The sequence below is a fragment of the Palaemon carinicauda genome, chromosome 28, assembly GCF_036898095.1.
Source record: "Palaemon carinicauda isolate YSFRI2023 chromosome 28, ASM3689809v2, whole genome shotgun sequence".
NCBI lineage: Eukaryota > Metazoa > Arthropoda > Malacostraca > Decapoda > Palaemonidae > Palaemon > Palaemon carinicauda.
The window spans coordinates 18,817,589-18,837,607 of record NC_090752.1 but is presented as its reverse complement, the minus strand read 5'-3'; the positions used below and the strand labels follow the sequence as shown (position 1 = coordinate 18,837,607).

The following is a 20,019-nucleotide window of genomic DNA, read 5'->3' as shown; positions in this document are numbered from 1 at the left end:
CTGAAAGAAGTGCTATTGATGTACCAATAGGAGGTGCTATTGGTACATCTTAACTGAAAGAAGTACTATTGATATATCATTACTGAAGGAAATGTTAGCCATAGATTGTAACTGAGGGAGATGTTATTGGTATATAATAGCTGAAGGAGGTATTATCGGCATATCATAACTGAAGGAGGTGCTATTGGTATATCGTATTTGAAAGAAGTGCTATCGGTAAATCATAATTGAAGGAGGTGCTTCTGTATATCATAGCTGAAGGAGGTGCTATTGGTAAATCATAAGTGAATGAGATGCTATTGGTATATTATAACTGAAAGAGGTACTATCAGTACATCATAGCTGAAGGAGTTGCTATTGGTATAATATAACTGAAAGAGGTGCTATTGGTACATCATAGCTTAAGGAAGATCTAACAGTATATCATAAATAAAGAAGGTGCCACCAGCATATCACAACTAAAGTTGCTATTGGTATATCACAGCAAAAGTAGGTGCTGTTGGTATATCATAATTGAAGGATGTGCTACTGCTACATAATAACTGAAGGAGGTGCTATTGGTACATCATAACTGTAAATCATATCTGAATGGGGAGACTGTCGGTACATCATAACTGCCCGGAGGGACTGTCGGTACATCATAACTAAAAGGAGAGACTGTCGGTACATCAAAACTGAAAGGAGTGATTGTCGGTACATCATAATTGAGATGAGGGACTGTTGGTACATCATATCTGAATAGAAGGACTGTTGGGAGATCATAACTAAAAGGAGGGACTGTTGGTACATCATAGCTGAAAGGAGGAACTGTTGGCACATGATACCTGAAATGACAGGCTGTTGGTCCATCATAACTGAAAGAAGGGACTGTTGGTACATCATAATTGAAAGGAGGGACTGTCGTTGAATCATCACTGAATGGAGCGACTGACCGTACTTTGTAACTGAAAGATGGGGCTGGTGTTATATCATAGCTGAAAGGAGGGAATGTTGGTACATCATAACTGAAAGGAGGGACTGTTGGTACATCATAACTGAAAGGAGGGACTGTTGGTACATAATATCTGAATAGAGGGACTGTCAGTAAATCATAATTGAAAAGAGAGACTTTGTATATTACAAAAGGGACTGACGGTATATCATAACTGAAAGCAGGGACTATCGGTACATCATATCTAAATAGAAGGACTGTCGGTACATCATATCTAAATAGAGTGACTGTTGGTACATCATATTAAATGAAAGGAGTGACTGCCGGTAAATCATAACTGAACGGAGGGACTGTCGGTACATCATAACTGAAAGGAGGGACTGTTAGTACTGAAAGAATGGGCTCTTGGTACATCATATCTAAATAGAGGGACTGTTGGTATATCATAACTGAAAGGAGGCACTGTCGGTAATTTATAACTGAAAGGAGGGACTGACGGTACATCATAAATGAAACGAGGGACTGTAGGTACATTATAACTGAAAGAAGGGACAGTCAGTACATCATAATTGAAGGGAGGGACTGTTGTTACAACTGATTCCCACCTAATTTCCATAACTCCCATATTATCTAAAGTTTTTGAATGTCTTTTGGCAAAACATCTAAATAAGTTTGCTGAAGGTAATTATCTGTTCCTTAGTTTGCAATTTGGCTTTCATAAAGGCCTTAGAGCATGTGGTGCCCTTCTTACAATCTCCAACTGTGTACAGAAATCCCTTGATTATGGTCATGAAGTTCGTATGATTGGCCTTGATTTTAGTGCTGCCTTTGACTGTGTTAACCATAAGACTCTTGTTTTCAAACTCAAACAGCTGGTAGTGGGTGGATCATTTCTTAGCATTATTGAATCTTTAAGTAATAGATCACATACTGTATTTGTTGCTGATGGGCACTAAAATGACTATAGGAATATGAAATCTGGTGGTCCTCAGGGTAGTGTTCCTGGCCCATTACTTTTCATACTATATACATATGACATGAGATTTGGCCTAAAAAACAAGCTCGTTGCATATGTAGATGACGCTACTCTCTTTGCATCAATTCCATCTCTTGAATGTAGATCTGAGGTTGCCGAATCCCTTAAAAGAGATCTACCTAAAATTAGTGCATGGTGCAGAATATAGGATATGAAGTTGAATCATGAAAAAACGCAAAGTATAATTGCAAGTATGTCAAGGACAGTTGCTCCTCAACATTCGGATCTCAGCATTGATAATGTTTCTTTAACTTTGTATGACTCTTTTGAAATTTTAGGTGTGATTCTCTACAGTAAATTTTCTTTTGAGAAACACATTAGGTCTGTGTCTTTTTCAATCGCACAAAAAATTGGCTTATTGAGAAAGTCTTGTAAGGTTCTTGGTGATCAATCTATTCTGGAGAAGTGTTTTAATTCTTTCATTCTGCCCTCTTTCGAGTATTGTTCTCCTGTCTAGTATTTAGTTGCTGATTCTCATCTTAGGTTGGTGGACAGAAACTTACGGTCTAATATCTTATTCCTAATTTACATATTAATCTTTGGCACCTTCATTCAATTAGTTCGTTATGCATGTTGCATAAGATTTTTCATAATTCTGACCATCCTTTACATTCAGATCTTCCGGGACAGTTCCATCCTGTTCATAATACTAGGCAGGCAGTTAATTCTAATAGTCACGCCTTCTCCATCATAAGGCTTAATACTACATAGTATTCTAGAAGGTTTATTCCAGCTGTGACCAAGTTATGGAATGATATTCCTAATCGGTTAGTTGAATCAGTAGAACTTCAAAAGTTCAAAGTTGCAGCAAATGTTTTTATGTTGAACAGGCTGACATAAGTCTTTTTATAATAATATATGAATTATCTGTTTTAATGTTAATTTTTTTTTAATATTTTATCTAAATTTTGCATTACTTCTTATATCGTTTATTTATTTCCTTGTTTTCTTACCTCACTAGGCTTTTTTTTTTCTGTTGGAGCCTTTGGGCTTATAGCACCTTGTATTTCAAACTAGGGTTGTAGCTTGGCTAGTAGTAATAATAATAATAATAATAATAATAATAATAATAATACTGTTCTTAAAACCTTTCATTGTAATTGTTAATTTTTTCCAAAATAGTTTATTCATTTCCTTATTTCCTCAAAGGGCTATTTTTTGCTGTTGGAGCCCTTGGGCTTATAGCATCCTGCTTTTCTAACTAGAGTTGTTGCTTAGCGAATAATAATAATAATAATAATAATAATAATAATAATAATAATAATACCTCAAAGGAGGGACTGTTGCTACATCATAACTGAAAGGGGGGGACTATTGGTACAACCTAACTGAAAGGAGGGACTGTTAGTAAAATATAATTGAATGAATGAATGATTGTAAGTTATCCCGTTTCACTACTTCAATGGTTATTGACGTTGATCTCAATTAAATTGTTACATTATCTTTTGCATATAATTATAATTTAAAAAATCTATAAACAAAATTTAAAAAACTACATCACTTACTGAAGGCCCTCTTCTTTTATACATTTAAAAAGGTCACTGGTATCATGTTCTCCTTTTTCGAAAATCTTGGCACAAACATACAAGCCATTTCTTTTTTCGACCCTCAACGAGAAGTCTACTTCTAAGACCCCAACTCCAGGGTATTCAGTCAACAAAGCTTCACTGTGTACCACACGTGTTTCATACATGCTCGTACACGGTCACAGTATTGCTTTTTTTATCCGTAGTCCTCCCCCACACTGATAATATACTGTAAACTTGTTTAAGCTTGCTATCGCAAGTCTTGTACTGTTTGAATTTTGTGTCATTCTAGCTCACAATTATCTTTATATAAGATCGTTGTCTTGTTGAATAAACTCAGTTGCTTTCACCTCACCTCTCTGTTAGAACCTAACAGCTATGTTGGCACACTGGTGAGTGGTGACTACCAGAGTGACTATTTCACACCACCTTTTTCACCCGGCCATTCTTCAACTGGTTCCAGCGCACAGAAGTTCAGTTTCATCTCAAGGGCATGACTTGCTCAAGCAGGAAACCAGGCTATGTCCTCTCGGTAATCCCAAAGTACACATTCCCAGAAATCTCCAATCGGCTTTCCTACCAAGGGGACGCCCCGATAGAGTATGACGCCTTCACAAAAGGAGCATTACTCACCATTGCCAGCTGCCTGTAGCCAAGCCTTATCAGCTCTTTGAACAGCCGTTGGGAGCACCAAAAAGACTTTGTTTGCCATGAGAGAAATGACCTGTATCGCTCGCTTGCAACCTGCTAAAGACTGACCTCCTTGGGAGGTGAATCTACTTCATGACCTTTAGGTATGACGCCTACCGGAACCTGTACGCACCGCCATCCCCGATGTCAAGACCTTGCCCATGAAGGACCTGACAACCAAACTCAATGCCCTTAGGGACAGCCACTGCACCACCTTCAACACCTCCCTCAATGATTCCACTCTTGTTAAAGAGGACAACTACTAAACACCGACTGATGTGAATGCAATAAAACACATGCCGAAGAGGCAACAGAGTCACCCACCACCCACATATGCCACCCCGTGCTCATGCCTCAACCAACGACCCCTCCAGTCACTTACTAACAATTATCAACCACAGTTCTGCCACTACCACTCCAGATTCCAGGCTGCTTTGTTGTCAACGTAACATTGCTACTACTTGGTACGGATTTCCTTGCACAATTTCTCCTCCTGGTTGATGTGGGGCTCCAACAATTTTTCGAAAAGTAATATTCAACAGACGTTCGAAAAACTTTTTTTCTAAAACCAATTATTCGAAAACAATTGTGTATTTGTTCGAATTTACAATTGATCGAATTACAAGATATTCGAATAAGCAATTTTTCTAAATTTATGTCATTCGAATCCTCAGCATACTTAACTTAACCATAGAGGTCTAATTGATTAATTAACGATTATTTTAGATTTATTAAAGTTTTATTTACATATCTTTGCACATTTATGTCAAATGAGGTTAGTCACGTGTACCTTTTCCGTCCTCTTTAACTGTTTCCATAAATTTTCGCATTTCTCTTTAAGCTGTATCACCTGAATGATTATGTTCTTTAGAAATAGAAACATCTTTTACTGTTATAACACATTTACAGTAATTTGAAAATGTTTGGCAATTCCAATATATTTTATTTTGTATTTGCTTGTCTTTAATAAATAAATGTCCGTTCACTATCAACATGGGCTTTCCTTTTTCACTCCTAACAAACTCAGCCATTATAAGGTTTAGGAAATTTCTATCAAATATGAATTCGCCCAAAATAACAGTGAGAGTTTTATTTTCCAAAGAAGGATTTGTTTACGGTTAATTTTTAGTTTTTATTCTATTTTATAAATGTATTTAAGAAAAACCATACAATTAAATTGTTGCTCATTTAACTACCCATTCGATTATTAATGTTTATTTTCAAAAGCAGGATTTGTTTACGGTTCATTTTTTTATCAATATATTTAAAAGACAAACAATTCAATTGAGTTATTTCTCATATAACTACTCACTTGCTTATAAACCGCAAAAATAATGAATTCTTACTCTTGCGCAACTAGTCAGTCGCTGTAGCTCATGGATTCAAACAATATTAATTTAGAAAAACTGCTTATTCGAATATCTTGAAATTCAATCAATTATAAAATCGAACAATTCCACATTCGAACAATTGCTTTCGAATAATTGGTTTTCAAAAAAAAAGTTTTTCGAACAATTGTCTTTCGAATAATTGTTTTTCAAAAATCGTCAGCAAATCACAATTATTCAATGCTGACACATACTCATCGACACCTCTTCAACTCAGCCCCTCCGCCCTCGCACTCCACATCAGCGCACCCACGGATGCCTATGCCCACCTCCTAATGTCATACCCGGAAGTTTTTCACCCTGATTTTTGCCAAACGCCCATGGTTCTCACCATATATGGTATTTATCACCATATCAAGACGACGGGGACCCCAGTGTATGCCAGATTCAGGCGTCTGGCGGCGGATCGTTTGGCTTCCACAAAGATACGTACGACGAAAAGGAGGAAATGGGCCTTTGCCAAAAGGCCTCAAGCCCATGATCGTTGCCCTTACACATCGTCCTGAAGAAAGATGGCTTCATGCGCCCTTATGAGGCTACCTCCACCCTTGTAAGGATTACAGGTGTCTGAACATGTAGACAGAACTAAGTCACTACCCCCTACCAAAAATCACTGACGTTACCTCCTACTTGCACAAAGAAAAAATTTTCTCCATGCTTGACCTCTTGAAGGGGTATTATCAGCTGCCCATGAACCCAGGAAGACATCACCACGACCGCCACCATCATCCCCTTCAGTCCCTACACCTCCAATTACTACTGTTTTGGTCTTTGTAATGCTGGGGCCACTTTTCAATGCCTAATGGACCTCATCTTAGGGGGACCTCTCCTTCTGCATATGTTACGTGGACGACATACTTGTGTTCACTTTCTCCTCCGAAGAACACCTCCGTCACCTACACATCATTCTCAACTGCCTATGACAGAATGGCCTTGTAGTTCAGTACGACAAGTGCACCTCTGGTGCAAATGAAGTATCGTTCTTAGGGCACCGCATCACTCCTTAAGGCATCCAACCCGCCCACAGAAGGTAGCAGTCGTTCAGCACCTTCCCATGCCCTCTACCGTCAAAGAACTGCAAGAATTCTTGGGCGTGATAAACTATTATCATCGGTTCTTGACAGCCATCGCCGCCACTCTTTCCCCGTTTTAACCCTCCCTCAAGGACAAGTCAAAGACCTGAAATGGGGACCTCTTCAGGAAGCAGCCTTCTGCAACACAAAGAATGCCCTATAAACTGCTGCTGCTCTTATCTTTCCCATGCCTCATGCCCCTCTCCTTCTCTTCAATGATGCTAGTGATGTCAATATTGGTGCAGTACTCGAGCAGGTGGTCTGCGACTCATCCAAAGCGGAATCTGGCTACTCTACCTTCGACTGCAAATTGCTGATGGTGCATTTGGCTGGCCATCACTTTTGCCACTTCTTAAAGGGCACACCTTCATCATTTGCACGGACCACATGCACTTGGTGCACAACTTTACTCGACAGTCCGACGCCTGCTCCGTCCGTATTCACCGACACCCCTCTGCTGTGGCTGAATACAACTACAACCTTCAACACATCCCTGGGAAAATGAATTCCCTGTCAATAGACACATTGGCCACCATTCACCTGGGATTGGACTACAATGCCTTGGCAGAAGCCCAACAAAAAGATCCAAAGTACCAAGCATGAAGGATATCTTGAAAATCCCTCCATTGGGAAGACGTTGCCCTCGACAATTCCAACTTCGCACTCCTCTGTGATGTCAGTACTGGCAGCCCGCGACCGTGGATACCTGGCTCCCCTTGCGTCGACAGGTGTTTGATTTCATTCATTGCCTCTCACATCCCACGTGCCATTCTACTGTACAGCTACTGAAGATGAAGTTCCTTTGGTACGGCATTACTTAGGATGCTAAGAATTGGATCCTCTACTGTACTTCATGCCACGCTTCAAAAAACATCGACAAACAGATTCAGGAGTGGCGAGCTTTCCTCAATCTCAGTGTTGTTTTACCCAAATACACGCCGTCGTAGTAGGTCCCCTACCCACATCACAAGGACACCATTACTTGTTTATAGTAAATGATCTCTCAACTCGTTAGCCTAAAGCCACCCAAATGTATAATGCAATGTCTACCTCATGTACATCTGCTTTACTCTCAGAGTAGATAGCAAGATTTGGTATCCCTGAGCATATTACTTTTGATAGGGGTACCACTTTCACCTCTCAATTGTGGACATCATTAGCAAATCTCCTAAGCATCACCCTACATCAGACAACGGCCTACAACCCTGCAGCCAACAGAATGGTTGAACATTTTCATCACACCCTCAATGCAGCTCTGATGTCCGGATGCAATGACTCCTACTGCTTCACTCGTCTTCCCTGGGTCCTCCTGGGATTAAGGACCACTCCTAAAAACACCTTGGATGTTTGAGCAGCTGAAATGATGTATGGCGACCCGTTGGTCGTCAATGCCAAATTTTTTCCATTTGCAACCTCCTATGACAATCTCCAACCCCTACATTATGTTGTGGGAAAATTTACTCCATGCTGCCAGACTTACAAGCCCCCAGGAAGCAACACATACCGACAGAGTTGCACAAGGAAACGCACATTTTCTTGTACAACGAGACAAGCAAACCTTGGGTCCTTTCCTCATGATCCGTCACACACTGAAGGCTTTCTTAATTGATGTTCAAGGCAAAGAATACTGGGTCTTCGTTGATTGCCTAAAATCTACATATCTCCTGCAAGATGACCTGCCTACAGTGCGCCTCCCAAGAGCAGGGAACCCTCTTTCACTTATACATAATTTTTATGAGGGGAGCCATGTACCACACAAGTTTCTTGCATGCTCCTACACTGTAACGGTATTGCTTTCTTTTTATCCCTCACTTTCCTCCACACTGATAATATACTGTAAACATGTTTAACCTTCCTATGGCAACTCTTGTGTTGTTTGAATTTTGTGTAATTCATGCTCGCAACTACCTATATATAAGTTCGTTTTCTTGTTGAATAAACTCCATTGCATTAACCTCGCATCTCTGTTAGAACCTAATAGCTGCGTTGCCAAAACATTTAAAGGTATCAGGCAATAATTATATGGTTTATAATCCATAGACATAAAAATATTCCAGAGCTGGTAGGGTTATAGTCTTTTAGAAGGCAGAAGTGGAATGTCTCCCATCTATTTGGTATGTTGTTACATTTTCAAAGAGATATCACCTTCGTGATTTCTCTCATTTCATTCTCCCTTATGCCATCGGCACAACACAACTGAAAGAAGGGACTGTCAGTACATCAATACTAAAAGGATGAGTTGTCGGTATATCTTATCCGAAAGGAGGAGCTCTCGGCCACCTTTAATAATGTATGAAAAATAAACATCGAGCATTATTGCCTCATGCCCAACTGTTTGCAATAATTCAAGTCCGCATGATACGATAGCTGTGTAGCATGTCAGTTCAAATATTACTTTTGAGAGATCATGCTGTACATCGTACAATAAGCTTTCTATAGTTTTTTTTTCAGTATATACTAGAACTTGCTCGTGCAATGGTGACTAACACGTCATTCTTGTAAAGTTTGATATCATATATAAAGGTACTTTAAAAATGTCGCAGTTTGAAACTGACCTTTATATATACACTTATAACCAATATAAAAGAGGACCGGGGCCAAAAGTACATGGATGTGCCCCTCAATAAAGAAAATCAATACGTTCTACTTTAAACCCTGAGACAATAATTATAAACTTTCAATTTAAATACTTTGCAACATATCAATGTAAAAGAATAAAAATAGGTACAGTGCATTCTTTTTGATCCACAATATCCTGAATTTGTTTCTTGCCTTTTGAGTAGCTTACTAAATTAATAATAATAATAATAATAATAATAATAATAATAATAATAATAATAATAATAATAATAATAATGATAATTTTTATAAATATTTATATATAAATATACACACATATATACATATATATAAAGAAATGTACATATATACTGTCTATATGAGGAATATGTGTGCGTGCATATAGTGCATGTCTGTATATAATGTATATAGGTAGACGTAGTTCACGCAAAAGTATGCAGTGTATGAAGGCAGCTTCTTTTCCTTGTGTCACGAAAGTTCCATATAGTTACTATATCGCAGCCCATACTCTCAAGAAAACCAGTGGGGTTAATGGATTCTGGGAAGGTTGGGGAGGAGGCTGAAGAGGATAAAAAGGAAACGGATACTGTAAAAGACTTTGAGCATTCATTGCAAGGCGAGAGTAGCGTTTCAAGGATATGTTAAGGAATAATGGATGGGGAGAAATATAAATATGAATAACATGGTCAGTCTCTTCGGGATCTACGGGAGGTTGGCTAGTGTTTTTAATAGTTTTATGTAAATAGGAAAGAAAATTAAACAAGATAAAAAAACAATAAACTAATGGAACATGCGTATGAATAAAGTCCCTACAAGTCTCTACGTGGTAATATTCATCTTTAAAAATGTGCCAAAAACTCAAAACGTTTCCATTTACTTATAAATGTGACACAAACTCGAAACGACTCTATATAAGGGGAGTCGAAGTCAAAACGGTTTTCTATCTAATAAAAAACCATAAAACTTATTGTATCTATGAAACTATGCAAAAACTTTGCAAGTAGTCAGAAAAAACTGCAACGACAATAAACCACCGACATGCATTTGTAGAACGAATCTTAGACGATGGAGATAACCAAAGGAAAAAACAAAAATGCCCCCAAAGAGCTGAGAGCTCGAACTACTTTAGAGGGTTTGGGCCAAGAGGGCATCACACCCTATATCACCTTATTACGGCCTAAGTGTTTTATAGCTTTATGAGCGTCTGATGGCTAAGATGCGCTCGAGCCTCATGATAAGAGAATTTCCAAAAGACATTAGATTCACTTAGCTGATGAATCCAAGATTACGAATCCCGGTTCGTTATTATAGCGTTGAAACCCTTCACCTTTCTTAACGGAGTTTAGTGTATTTCCGCTGCTTCCCTCCCCACCCCCCACCCAATCACACACACAGACAAACACACACACACACACCGGGTGGGTTTATAGTCTCGGGAGATAAAGGTATCCCCTATTCATATAGATAAGGCGACCGACCAAAGCAACGTTTCTGTTATGGTTACTGTTCCTTGGGTACCGGATGGCAGTCCCCCCCCCCCCCCCTCTCTCTCTCTCTCTCTCTCTCTCTCTCTCTCTCTCTCTCTCTCTCTCTGCATACAAAAGTACATAAAATGTTGTTCAGCTACTGTGTTTGCTAAACCTTTCATGAAATATATCCTTATTAATGTTGGACTTTCACTACATACAGACTGAAATAAACATTAAAGTTCTTTCATGAGCGAGATGAAAGGAGCAAATTCACTACAAAATACTTAATAATTTCATATCGTCAAGGCTAATACTTTATATAAGGAGCAACTTATAGAAAAGTTAGACATTAAGACAACGCTCACATACCTTACTTAGGTAGATAGGTCACTCAAAGAGAGAAGGAATGTGCATAGAAACAGACATGAAATTTTCATGTAAGAATGGAAACTAGCCATAAAAACATACAACAAGCTTTATGATTGCCTTCCCTAAAAAAACAAAAACAATAAAGCACTCAGAACATAGAACAATAAGCTTAATTAGTCATGTATCAAAATAGTTAAAAGCAAAAGCTGAGGAATATATTAGAAAAGAACAATTTGGATTTAAATCAGGATGTGTAATACGAAAGGTAATTAGCTGTATGAGGATGATTCAAGAAAATATTCTTGATGTTAATGAGGAAATGTTTATTTTTTCATTGACTTTGAGGAAGCATTTCATAGAGTTCATAGGACATTACTATTGGTAATTCTAAAATGACATCTATTGACTGGAGAGATAGAAGGTTAATAAAGAATTTATATCTAAATCAAAATCTAACAGTATGAAGATTGGGAACCTCGAACTGTTGGAAGAGGAATCAAACAGGGATGTTCCTTATCCCCTATTCTGTTCTACATCTATGCATCATATGATGAAAGTCACTGGAAGACCTGGAAGATAGCATTAAGGTAGGAGGAGAAATAGTGAAGACTATAAGGTTTGCTGTTGACAAGGAAATTGGCTGTAGAACAAGAAAAGGTTTACAAAGGATGATAACAGAACAGCAGAAAAGTATGGGATGAAAATAAATATATCTAAAACCAAGGAAACGAGAATTGCATGAAAACAAGGACCTCCAATGTGTCCTCATTGTAGGGGCCAACGGTGTGAAAAGGGTAATGTATGGGGTGAGTGTAGGGAGTGGTCTACCTCCCAGTGGGAGAGGTTTGCCCAGCGCCGGAAGAAGAAGTCCAAAAGGGATATTTCTCCTCCAAAGGCTTCTTTGAAGAGAGAGAATCCCAAGGCCTCTTCTTCTGTAGCCCAAACCTCCTCCGAAGCTCCCACTCGATCGGTCTCTTCATGCATATTGGAGATGAAGATGTGGAGGAAATCATTCATTTAAAATATTTCGGACGTATTATAACACATCAGGGAAACTGCAGTAAAGAGATTACGAGCAGAACAGCCCAAAGTAAGGTAGCTTTTTAGAGAGAGAGAGAGAGAGAGAGAGAGAGAGAGAGAGAGAGAGAGAGAGAGAGAGAGAGATACTAACATTAACAGGAAAACTGAAGATGGAACTTGGGAAAATATTTGTAAAACGTTTCATATCGAATGTAACATTGCATGGTTCTAAAACATCGACTATAACTGCAACAGACAAGAAATATCTGGAAGCATTTGAAATATGGATATGGAGGAGGATGCTGAAAATATGTTGGAGAAACCACAAGACAAATGAAGTACTAAGAATAGTTGGAGAAGGGAGAATCCTAATTACGACGATAAAGAGAAGGCTGAAAATCTGGATAGGATAACATTTTAAGAGGGAATAGGTTACTGAAGGACATTATAGAGGGTAAGAAAATGGGAGTCATTGCTAGATAACCTCAAGGGAGGGAGAAGATGCCAACAGTTAAAAGAGGTTGCCATGAATAGGTAATTATGGATGGCGACGAATCCATGAAAGGACCTGCCTTAGGCAAAACACTATAGTAGTGGTAATATTAGTAGCAATATATATATATATATATATATATATATATATATATATATACCAAGGCACTTCCCCCAATTTTGGGGGGTAGCCGACATCAACAATAGAAACAAAACAAAAAAGGGGACCTCTACCCTCTACGTTCCTCCAGCCTAACAAGGGACTCAACCGAGTTCAGCTGGTACTGCTAGGGTGCCACAGCCCACCCTCCCACATTAGGGATGTTCCTTATCCCCTATTCTGTTCTACATCTATGCATCATATGATGAAAGTCACTGGAAGACCTGGAAGATAGCATTAAGGTAGGAGGAGAAATAGTGAAGACTATAAGGTTTACTGTTGACAAGGAAATTGTCTGTAGAACAAGAAAAGGTTTACAAAGGATGATAACAGGGCTTTAGTACCATCCTCACGTTACTAAAAGCATACTATATACCTTCATAACAACTGACTTGTATAGTAATACCCATCTCACTAAACTTATATATAGTCTTATTTTTATTTGTAATTGCAGGTGATTTGATTTCCAAATTGTACTTAGCATAGCCATTGTCTGATCTGATCAGCTTCGAATTCAAACACTTAATTCCCATATACATAAACATATATATATATATATATATATATATATATATATATATATATATATATATATATATATACATATATATATACATATATATATATATATATATAATCTGATCGCTTAGAGAAAGCAAATCTAGTACGTGTGGCCCTGACTAGCACAGGTTTGCTGATCATGGCGATATACAAGCCTTTTCACCACGTTAAGGCATCATCATCATCTCCTCGTACGCCTATTGACGCAAAGGGCCTCGGTTAGATTTCGTCAGTCGTCTCTATCTTGAGCTTTTATTTCCATAGTTTTCCATTCATCATCACCTACTTCACGCTTCATAGTCCTCAGCCCTGTATGCCAGGGTCTTCCAACTATTCTATGGCATTGTGGAACTAAGCTAAACGTTTGGTGAACAAATCTATCATGGGAAGTGGATAGAACATGTCCAAACCATCTCCATCACCCCTCATCATGTTTTCATCCACACATGGCACTTGGGTAATCTCGCTTATAGTTTCATTTCTAATACTGTCCTGTCATTTAACTCCCCATATTCTTCTGAGGGCTTTGTTCTCAAATCTACTAAATCTATTGGAGATTGTTTCATTGCCGTACCATGATTCATGCCCATATAGTAATACCCATCTCACTAAACTGATATATAGTCTTATTTTTATTTGTAATTGCAGGTGATTTGATTTCCAAATTGTACTTAAAATAGCCATTGTCTGATCTGATTTTTACCATCTTTCATTAAACTCTAATTCTAAAGACCCTGTAATGGAGATCATATTCCTATATACTTAAATGATTCTACCTCATAAATCATTTCTCCTTCCAATGATATTTCATCTTCCACTGCAAACTCCGTTCTCATGTATTTTGTTAAGCAAGCATTGCAAATCCTGTGGTGTTCTGCTAATAAGGACAGCATTATCAGCATACTCTAGACCTGCTAATTTCCTATTACCAACCCAGTCCAATCTGTCTTCACCATCTCCGACTGTTCTTCGCATTACAAAATCCACGAGAAGGATAAACAACATGGGTGACAACACATTCCCTTGGAGTACGCCGCTGTTCACTAAAAATTCATTTGATAGGACTCCATTAACGTTAACTTTGCACTTGCTATGCTCATGAACAGACTTAATCAAATTTGCATAGCTAAGAGGAATTCCATAATAACGAAGAACTCTCTACAAAATTGGCGTGTGCACACTATCAAAGGCTTTTTCATAGTCCACAAATCCCATCAAAAGTGAATTTCTATATTCTATGCAATGCTGTACATATCTCATAATGAAAATGTGGTCAGTAAAACTTCTATCTTTTTTGAAATCCTGCTTCTTCGTCTCTCAGCTTTTCATCAATCTTTCTCTCCAGTCTCTTTAGAATAAGTATACTATATACCTTCATAACAACTGACTTGACTGTGATGCCTCTGTAATTATTGCATTCAGTCAAATCTTCTTTTTTAGTCATTTTCATCAACACTCATTACTCCCATTCATCAGGTTTTGCCTCTTCATGCCACATTCTACAAAATAATATTTCAAGTATTCTGGGGATCAATTCTTTTTCAGCCAAAATCATTTCAGCAGTTATTCCATCGTATCCAGGAGCTTTCCGTCTCTTGAGCTCTTTACTGATAGCTTCGAATTCAAACACTTAATTCATTCATGGGCACATCAAAGTCTTCCTCAGCTTCAGGTATATCAATCAAATTATTCCCTCCATGTCTGCTATTCATAACCTCATTAAAGTGTCCCATCCAACATTGTCTTTCTTCATCTTCTGTTGTTATAACAGATTCATCTCTCTTTTTGATGGGTATATGCTTCTTCTTGACCGCAGTAGAAATTTCATTAATAATTCTATGAGCGATTCTTACACCATAGCCACTCCTTGATTTCATAGCTTTGTCATCCTCATCTGTTTTACTGTCTAAATATTCTCTCCAGTCATTCCTAGCCTTTCTTTTGGCCTTAATGTCAAAACTAGAATACTTAGCCTACTCTGCCTTGTAATTTTCATTACTTCCTCGAAGACTTTCAACAATAAATTTCTGTCTTTGTCTCCTTTTTATAGAATCCGAGGTATCATTTGATATCCATGGCTTTCTCCTTGTAACTCTCGTGTCTCAAAACTTCACTACCAACTGACTATTATATGTTCTTAATATCACACCATTCTTCAATAATTGTCTGCTCTTCGTCTCTTAAAGTCTCCAAGACGGCAAATCGATTCCTACATTCAATTGCAAAGGTTTCTCTGTGCTCTTCTTCTAGAAGCTTATTTGTATCAAACATAGGTATTCTATCTACTTTCCTACTAGGTGCTTTCAGTTTTAACTTCAGCGTGGCAATGAGGAGCTGGTGATTACTACAAATATATACATATATATATATATATATATATATATATATATATATATATATATATATATATACGTTTATATATATATATATATATATATATATATATTTATATATATATATATAATATATATATATATATTTATATATATATATATATATATATATATATATATATATATATATATATATATGTACTCTGTGGTAGAGGTGTAAAAGTACTACCAACGCACGTCCTGCATGTCGTAAAAAGGCTAGGCCCACTGGCAACAACTGTGGTTGATGACTGCAAGAGCATGCAATCGTAAAAAACCCTCTACAAACATATAAACCATGCCTGATGATATTGGCATCAGGCAACCGACGCCTTCATCTAGGGATAACGATGGGAAAGAATATTTATTTATACATATATATATATATATATATATATATATATATATATATATATATATACATATATATATATATATATATATATATATATATATATATATATATGGTCTCCTGATTTCTGAGGGCCATCATATGTCTTCAGAGTGTCGTGGTAGTGTGTCCAATGTAGTCTTTCCTTCTAGATTTACATATATCTGTGAGCATGAAAAAGCCTTCCCTTCCCATTTATAAGGTAGAATTGTGCCTTTCAAAATCAAGTTGGATACTGCTTCATTGCGCTTATATATTTAACCTGAGTGCAAATGATAAATACTTAAGCGTAATTTCTGTTGCAGTTTCTTAAGAGTAAGATTTCTTACCTTATCCATTTGGGTCTATTAATCGTGGCTGTCCTATGACAAGAGAAACACGTGCTTTTGTTGCCCTCGCATAATTGTTTATTTGCTTAACATTATGCAACTTGTAAAAAATACTATTATATTATTGTCTACATATTACTTTAGTTTTCATAAAAATATTTCATTTTCCATGAAGCCTGTGTGAAGCGAGCGCGTACCCGAGCACCACCACTCCATGTAGATGTGAGTGGCTGGGCATCACCAACGACTGGCAGGAGAGAAAAGGAAATAGAGGAAATAGGGCTTGCAAACTCATCTTCTAAGAATTGTCTATGGCAGCACACACACATACACAAACACACACACACATACACACACACATATACTGAATATATATATATATATATATATATATATATATATATATATATATATACAGTATATATATATATATATATATATATATATATATATATGTGTGTGTGTGTGTGTGTGTGTGTGTGTCTGTGTGTGTCTGTGTGCGCGTGTGTAGAATAGATAACCTTCTGGTGCCAACTCTTTAAAAGGGGAACACGCACAGATATGCATACATACATACATACATACACACATACACACACACATATATATATATATATATATATATATATATATATGTATATTTATATATACACATATATACACACACACACACATATATATATATATATATATATATATATATATATATATATATATATATATATATATATATATATATATGTATTCCACTCAGGACATTCTATTTGGCGAAAAACTGCTGTGCAACTCACTGTTAATATATATTGGTGCAAACTGAATATCTACAAAACATGCAAATCAATACTTGCAATTCAAGATTTAAGATTTTCACATCCGACTAATAAATTTGTTAAGTTAAAATGACTATCGCTTCATTTTCAGAATCTTAAGGTTTTATTGACCACGGCACCATTACGGGAGAGACTATTTACATAGCTCCCGTCCTTTATTCTATATATTCATGCAATATTATAGAAAATCCTTGTCGTATCAAGTGTTTCAGATGAGGAGTGATTTTAACCAGACATATCCTCTCTAGTTTTACGCTATTCACGCCAGCTTTACAGCTTTACACGTATCCTTGCCCCTTAAAAAATCTATGCTGATATACCACCATATCACTATTATCCGCTAAGAGATGAGAGTATCCGGTTACATGCAGATGATAATTATGGAATGACATATGCCCTTTCGGAACTATCGTACGACAATCTTTCAATAAAATAAGAAGCACAAATGTCTTTATTTTCGTCACAGGGATATTAGAGTCTTATCATTCCTTGTGGCGGTACGCTAGAGCATTGCATATGTATTGCCTTAAACTGTGTTCTTCCCCTACTTGAAGTCTTGATCTTTACCTATAGAAACTTGCCATCCCGAAAAATCAGCAGTCGGTGTCAATCAAAGCAACAATTACAAGCTACAATTTTATTTTGGAACATAAATATCAGGGGGTCGAGAGAAATTCGTTTCTCTTTAATTGTATCGAGTTGGCTGTTATTGTGAACTCTAAGTCATATCATAAGTACTAATAAAATTATGGATTCAGCTGCTTTGCAGTATCAATACTCTACAATCATAAGGGAGCGAAAACAAGATGCGGCAAACTGTTTAATACACTTTCACTTTCTTAAGCATGAGATTTTACTAGTTTATATTCAGTATTATGATTTCGACAAAGGGATAAAAGTGTTCAATGATATCTTTTCACATTTGAATATTATGTCTAATATGATTCCTCATACACTTACTACAGTAAGTGTTTGTTTCATCATGTAAATCCTGCCTCTGTTGCCATCTTAGAACTAACCTTGCACTAACATTCAAGCGAATATTATTCTGGATTTTATATATATATATATATATATATATATATATATATATATATATATATATATATATATATATATACACATGCATATACACACAGATTCATCGAAAGTCATTATGAAGATTCCAAACTTTAAGAACAGTATGGTTTCTTTATGTATGACATATTTTTTCCTTTTCCATATATTTCTAACGTCCAATGCTATGTCTGTTATCTTTTGTTTTTATGTTAAATGGCTCAACCTTTCTTAAGCTTTCATGAAAGTAACTTATTACCTTCTATAATTTGAGATATCCTTTTTTTTTATCTGTAAAAGCACTACCATTTAATTATCAGGTGAATCATACATGCGACAAACACTTTGTATAAAACTTCCACAACCAGGACAGTATGATGATAAATAATCGCTATGCCATAAACCCTTTAAAAACTGAAATTTTTCTTTTCATTAGCTCCAAGGAATGAGTACTCCACATCTTAGATGGGTGGATAGGTAAAAAGATGATTATAGGAATACCAATAAGAAAAATATTTAGAATAAAAACTTAAATTTGCGTTTCCTAAATCCAGCAGCGATTAAAATTCAAGAATACAATAAGAAGCCCTTTTGCTTTCAGTTCTTCTGTAACAATTCCAATTTCTAAATTGGCATCGAATGGAGAAATTCTTAGTTTGATTATAACACTGCCTTGTAACAGTCATCAGTAGGAGACAGGCACAATGCATACAGGCTTTCGAGATTTGTGTACGTGCCAAGGAGCGAGTAGGTCCTTCAAAAGCGGTAAATAATGGTAATAGTTCTTATGGCATGAGAAAAGCGGGACTCGTAAAAACTAGTATCTCTCTCTCTCTCTCTCTCTCTCTCTCTCTCTCTCTCTCTCTCTCTCTCTCTCTCTCTCTCTCTCTCTCTCTCTCCCTCATATATAAAAATTGTTTGTTGGATCCATTTCACTACCACCTAAAGCTTGCACTTGTGTGTGTATACAGTATATATATATATATATATATATATATATATATATATATATATATATGTGTGTGTGTGTGTGTGTGTGTGTGTGCGTGTATGTACGTATATGTATAAAATAAATAAGAGAACTAATAGGCTGGACAACATCTTTCAGTTTATTAGTGCCGATCTTTCGGGTCTCATTCCATTCCTAAGGCTAAAAATAAAACATAAAAACATTATAAGCAGAACTCAGTAAAAACACAGTTCACTATAAAATACGAAAAACAATTGAAAATTAAAGTTATAAACACAGATACATGTAAAAGCAAGAATTAATGAAGTTACCAGAAAAAGATTATCTTAAATCTGAAAAACTTCCACTAAAATTATATATATATATATATATATATATATATATATATATATATATATATATATATATATATATATATATATTTACTGTATAAATATATATATATATATATATATATATATATATACATAACCATGCTTCAAGCATCATAAAGCTGCGTTGTAAACCACTCGAAACTTGGAATACCCACAGATAGTGCAACTAGTGTGTGCCTGCTTCGAACCAGGACAAGGTCATGAAAGAATCAATGAAGTCTTAAAAAATATGTTTTCCTTATTTTGTTCTTAAAACTTTACAGTTCTTTAAAGCTTCTTTGCCAACTTTCATTCCTTAGAGAAAACGGATGAACACTTGTTTAGTTGAGGATAACGAAGATTTTTGTTTTGACACAAAAATTGTCTAAAAATGCAATAATTATTTATTTTTGGGTGCATAGG

At 36.5% G+C, this 20,019-nt stretch overlaps 1 protein-coding gene across 1 annotated transcript; it reads right to left on the bottom strand.

The window, feature by feature from the left end:
- Positions 1-565: 565 nt before the first annotated feature.
- LOC137621703 (uncharacterized) lies at positions 566-3,660 on the bottom strand. The gene is made up of 2 exons (XM_068352218.1): positions 3,473-3,660; positions 566-1,064 (listed from the first exon to the last, which is right to left on the bottom strand). Exons 1-2 carry the CDS (start codon positions 3,658-3,660, stop codon positions 566-568), a joined length of 687 nt encoding a protein of 228 aa, XP_068208319.1.
- Between the last annotated feature and the right edge of the window lie 16,359 nt (positions 3,661-20,019).

What these genes read in the sequence shown, in the direction of transcription:
- LOC137621703 (XM_068352218.1), bottom strand. Translation starts at nt 3,660, where the DNA reads ATGTATGAAACACGTGTGGTACACAGTGAAGCTTTGTTGACTGAATAC. An exon ending in ATAAAAGAAGAGGGCCTTCA is followed by an intron (nt 1,065 to 3,472) that starts GTAAGTGATGTA and finishes CCCTCTATTCAG; the next exon opens with ATATTATGTACCAACAGTCC.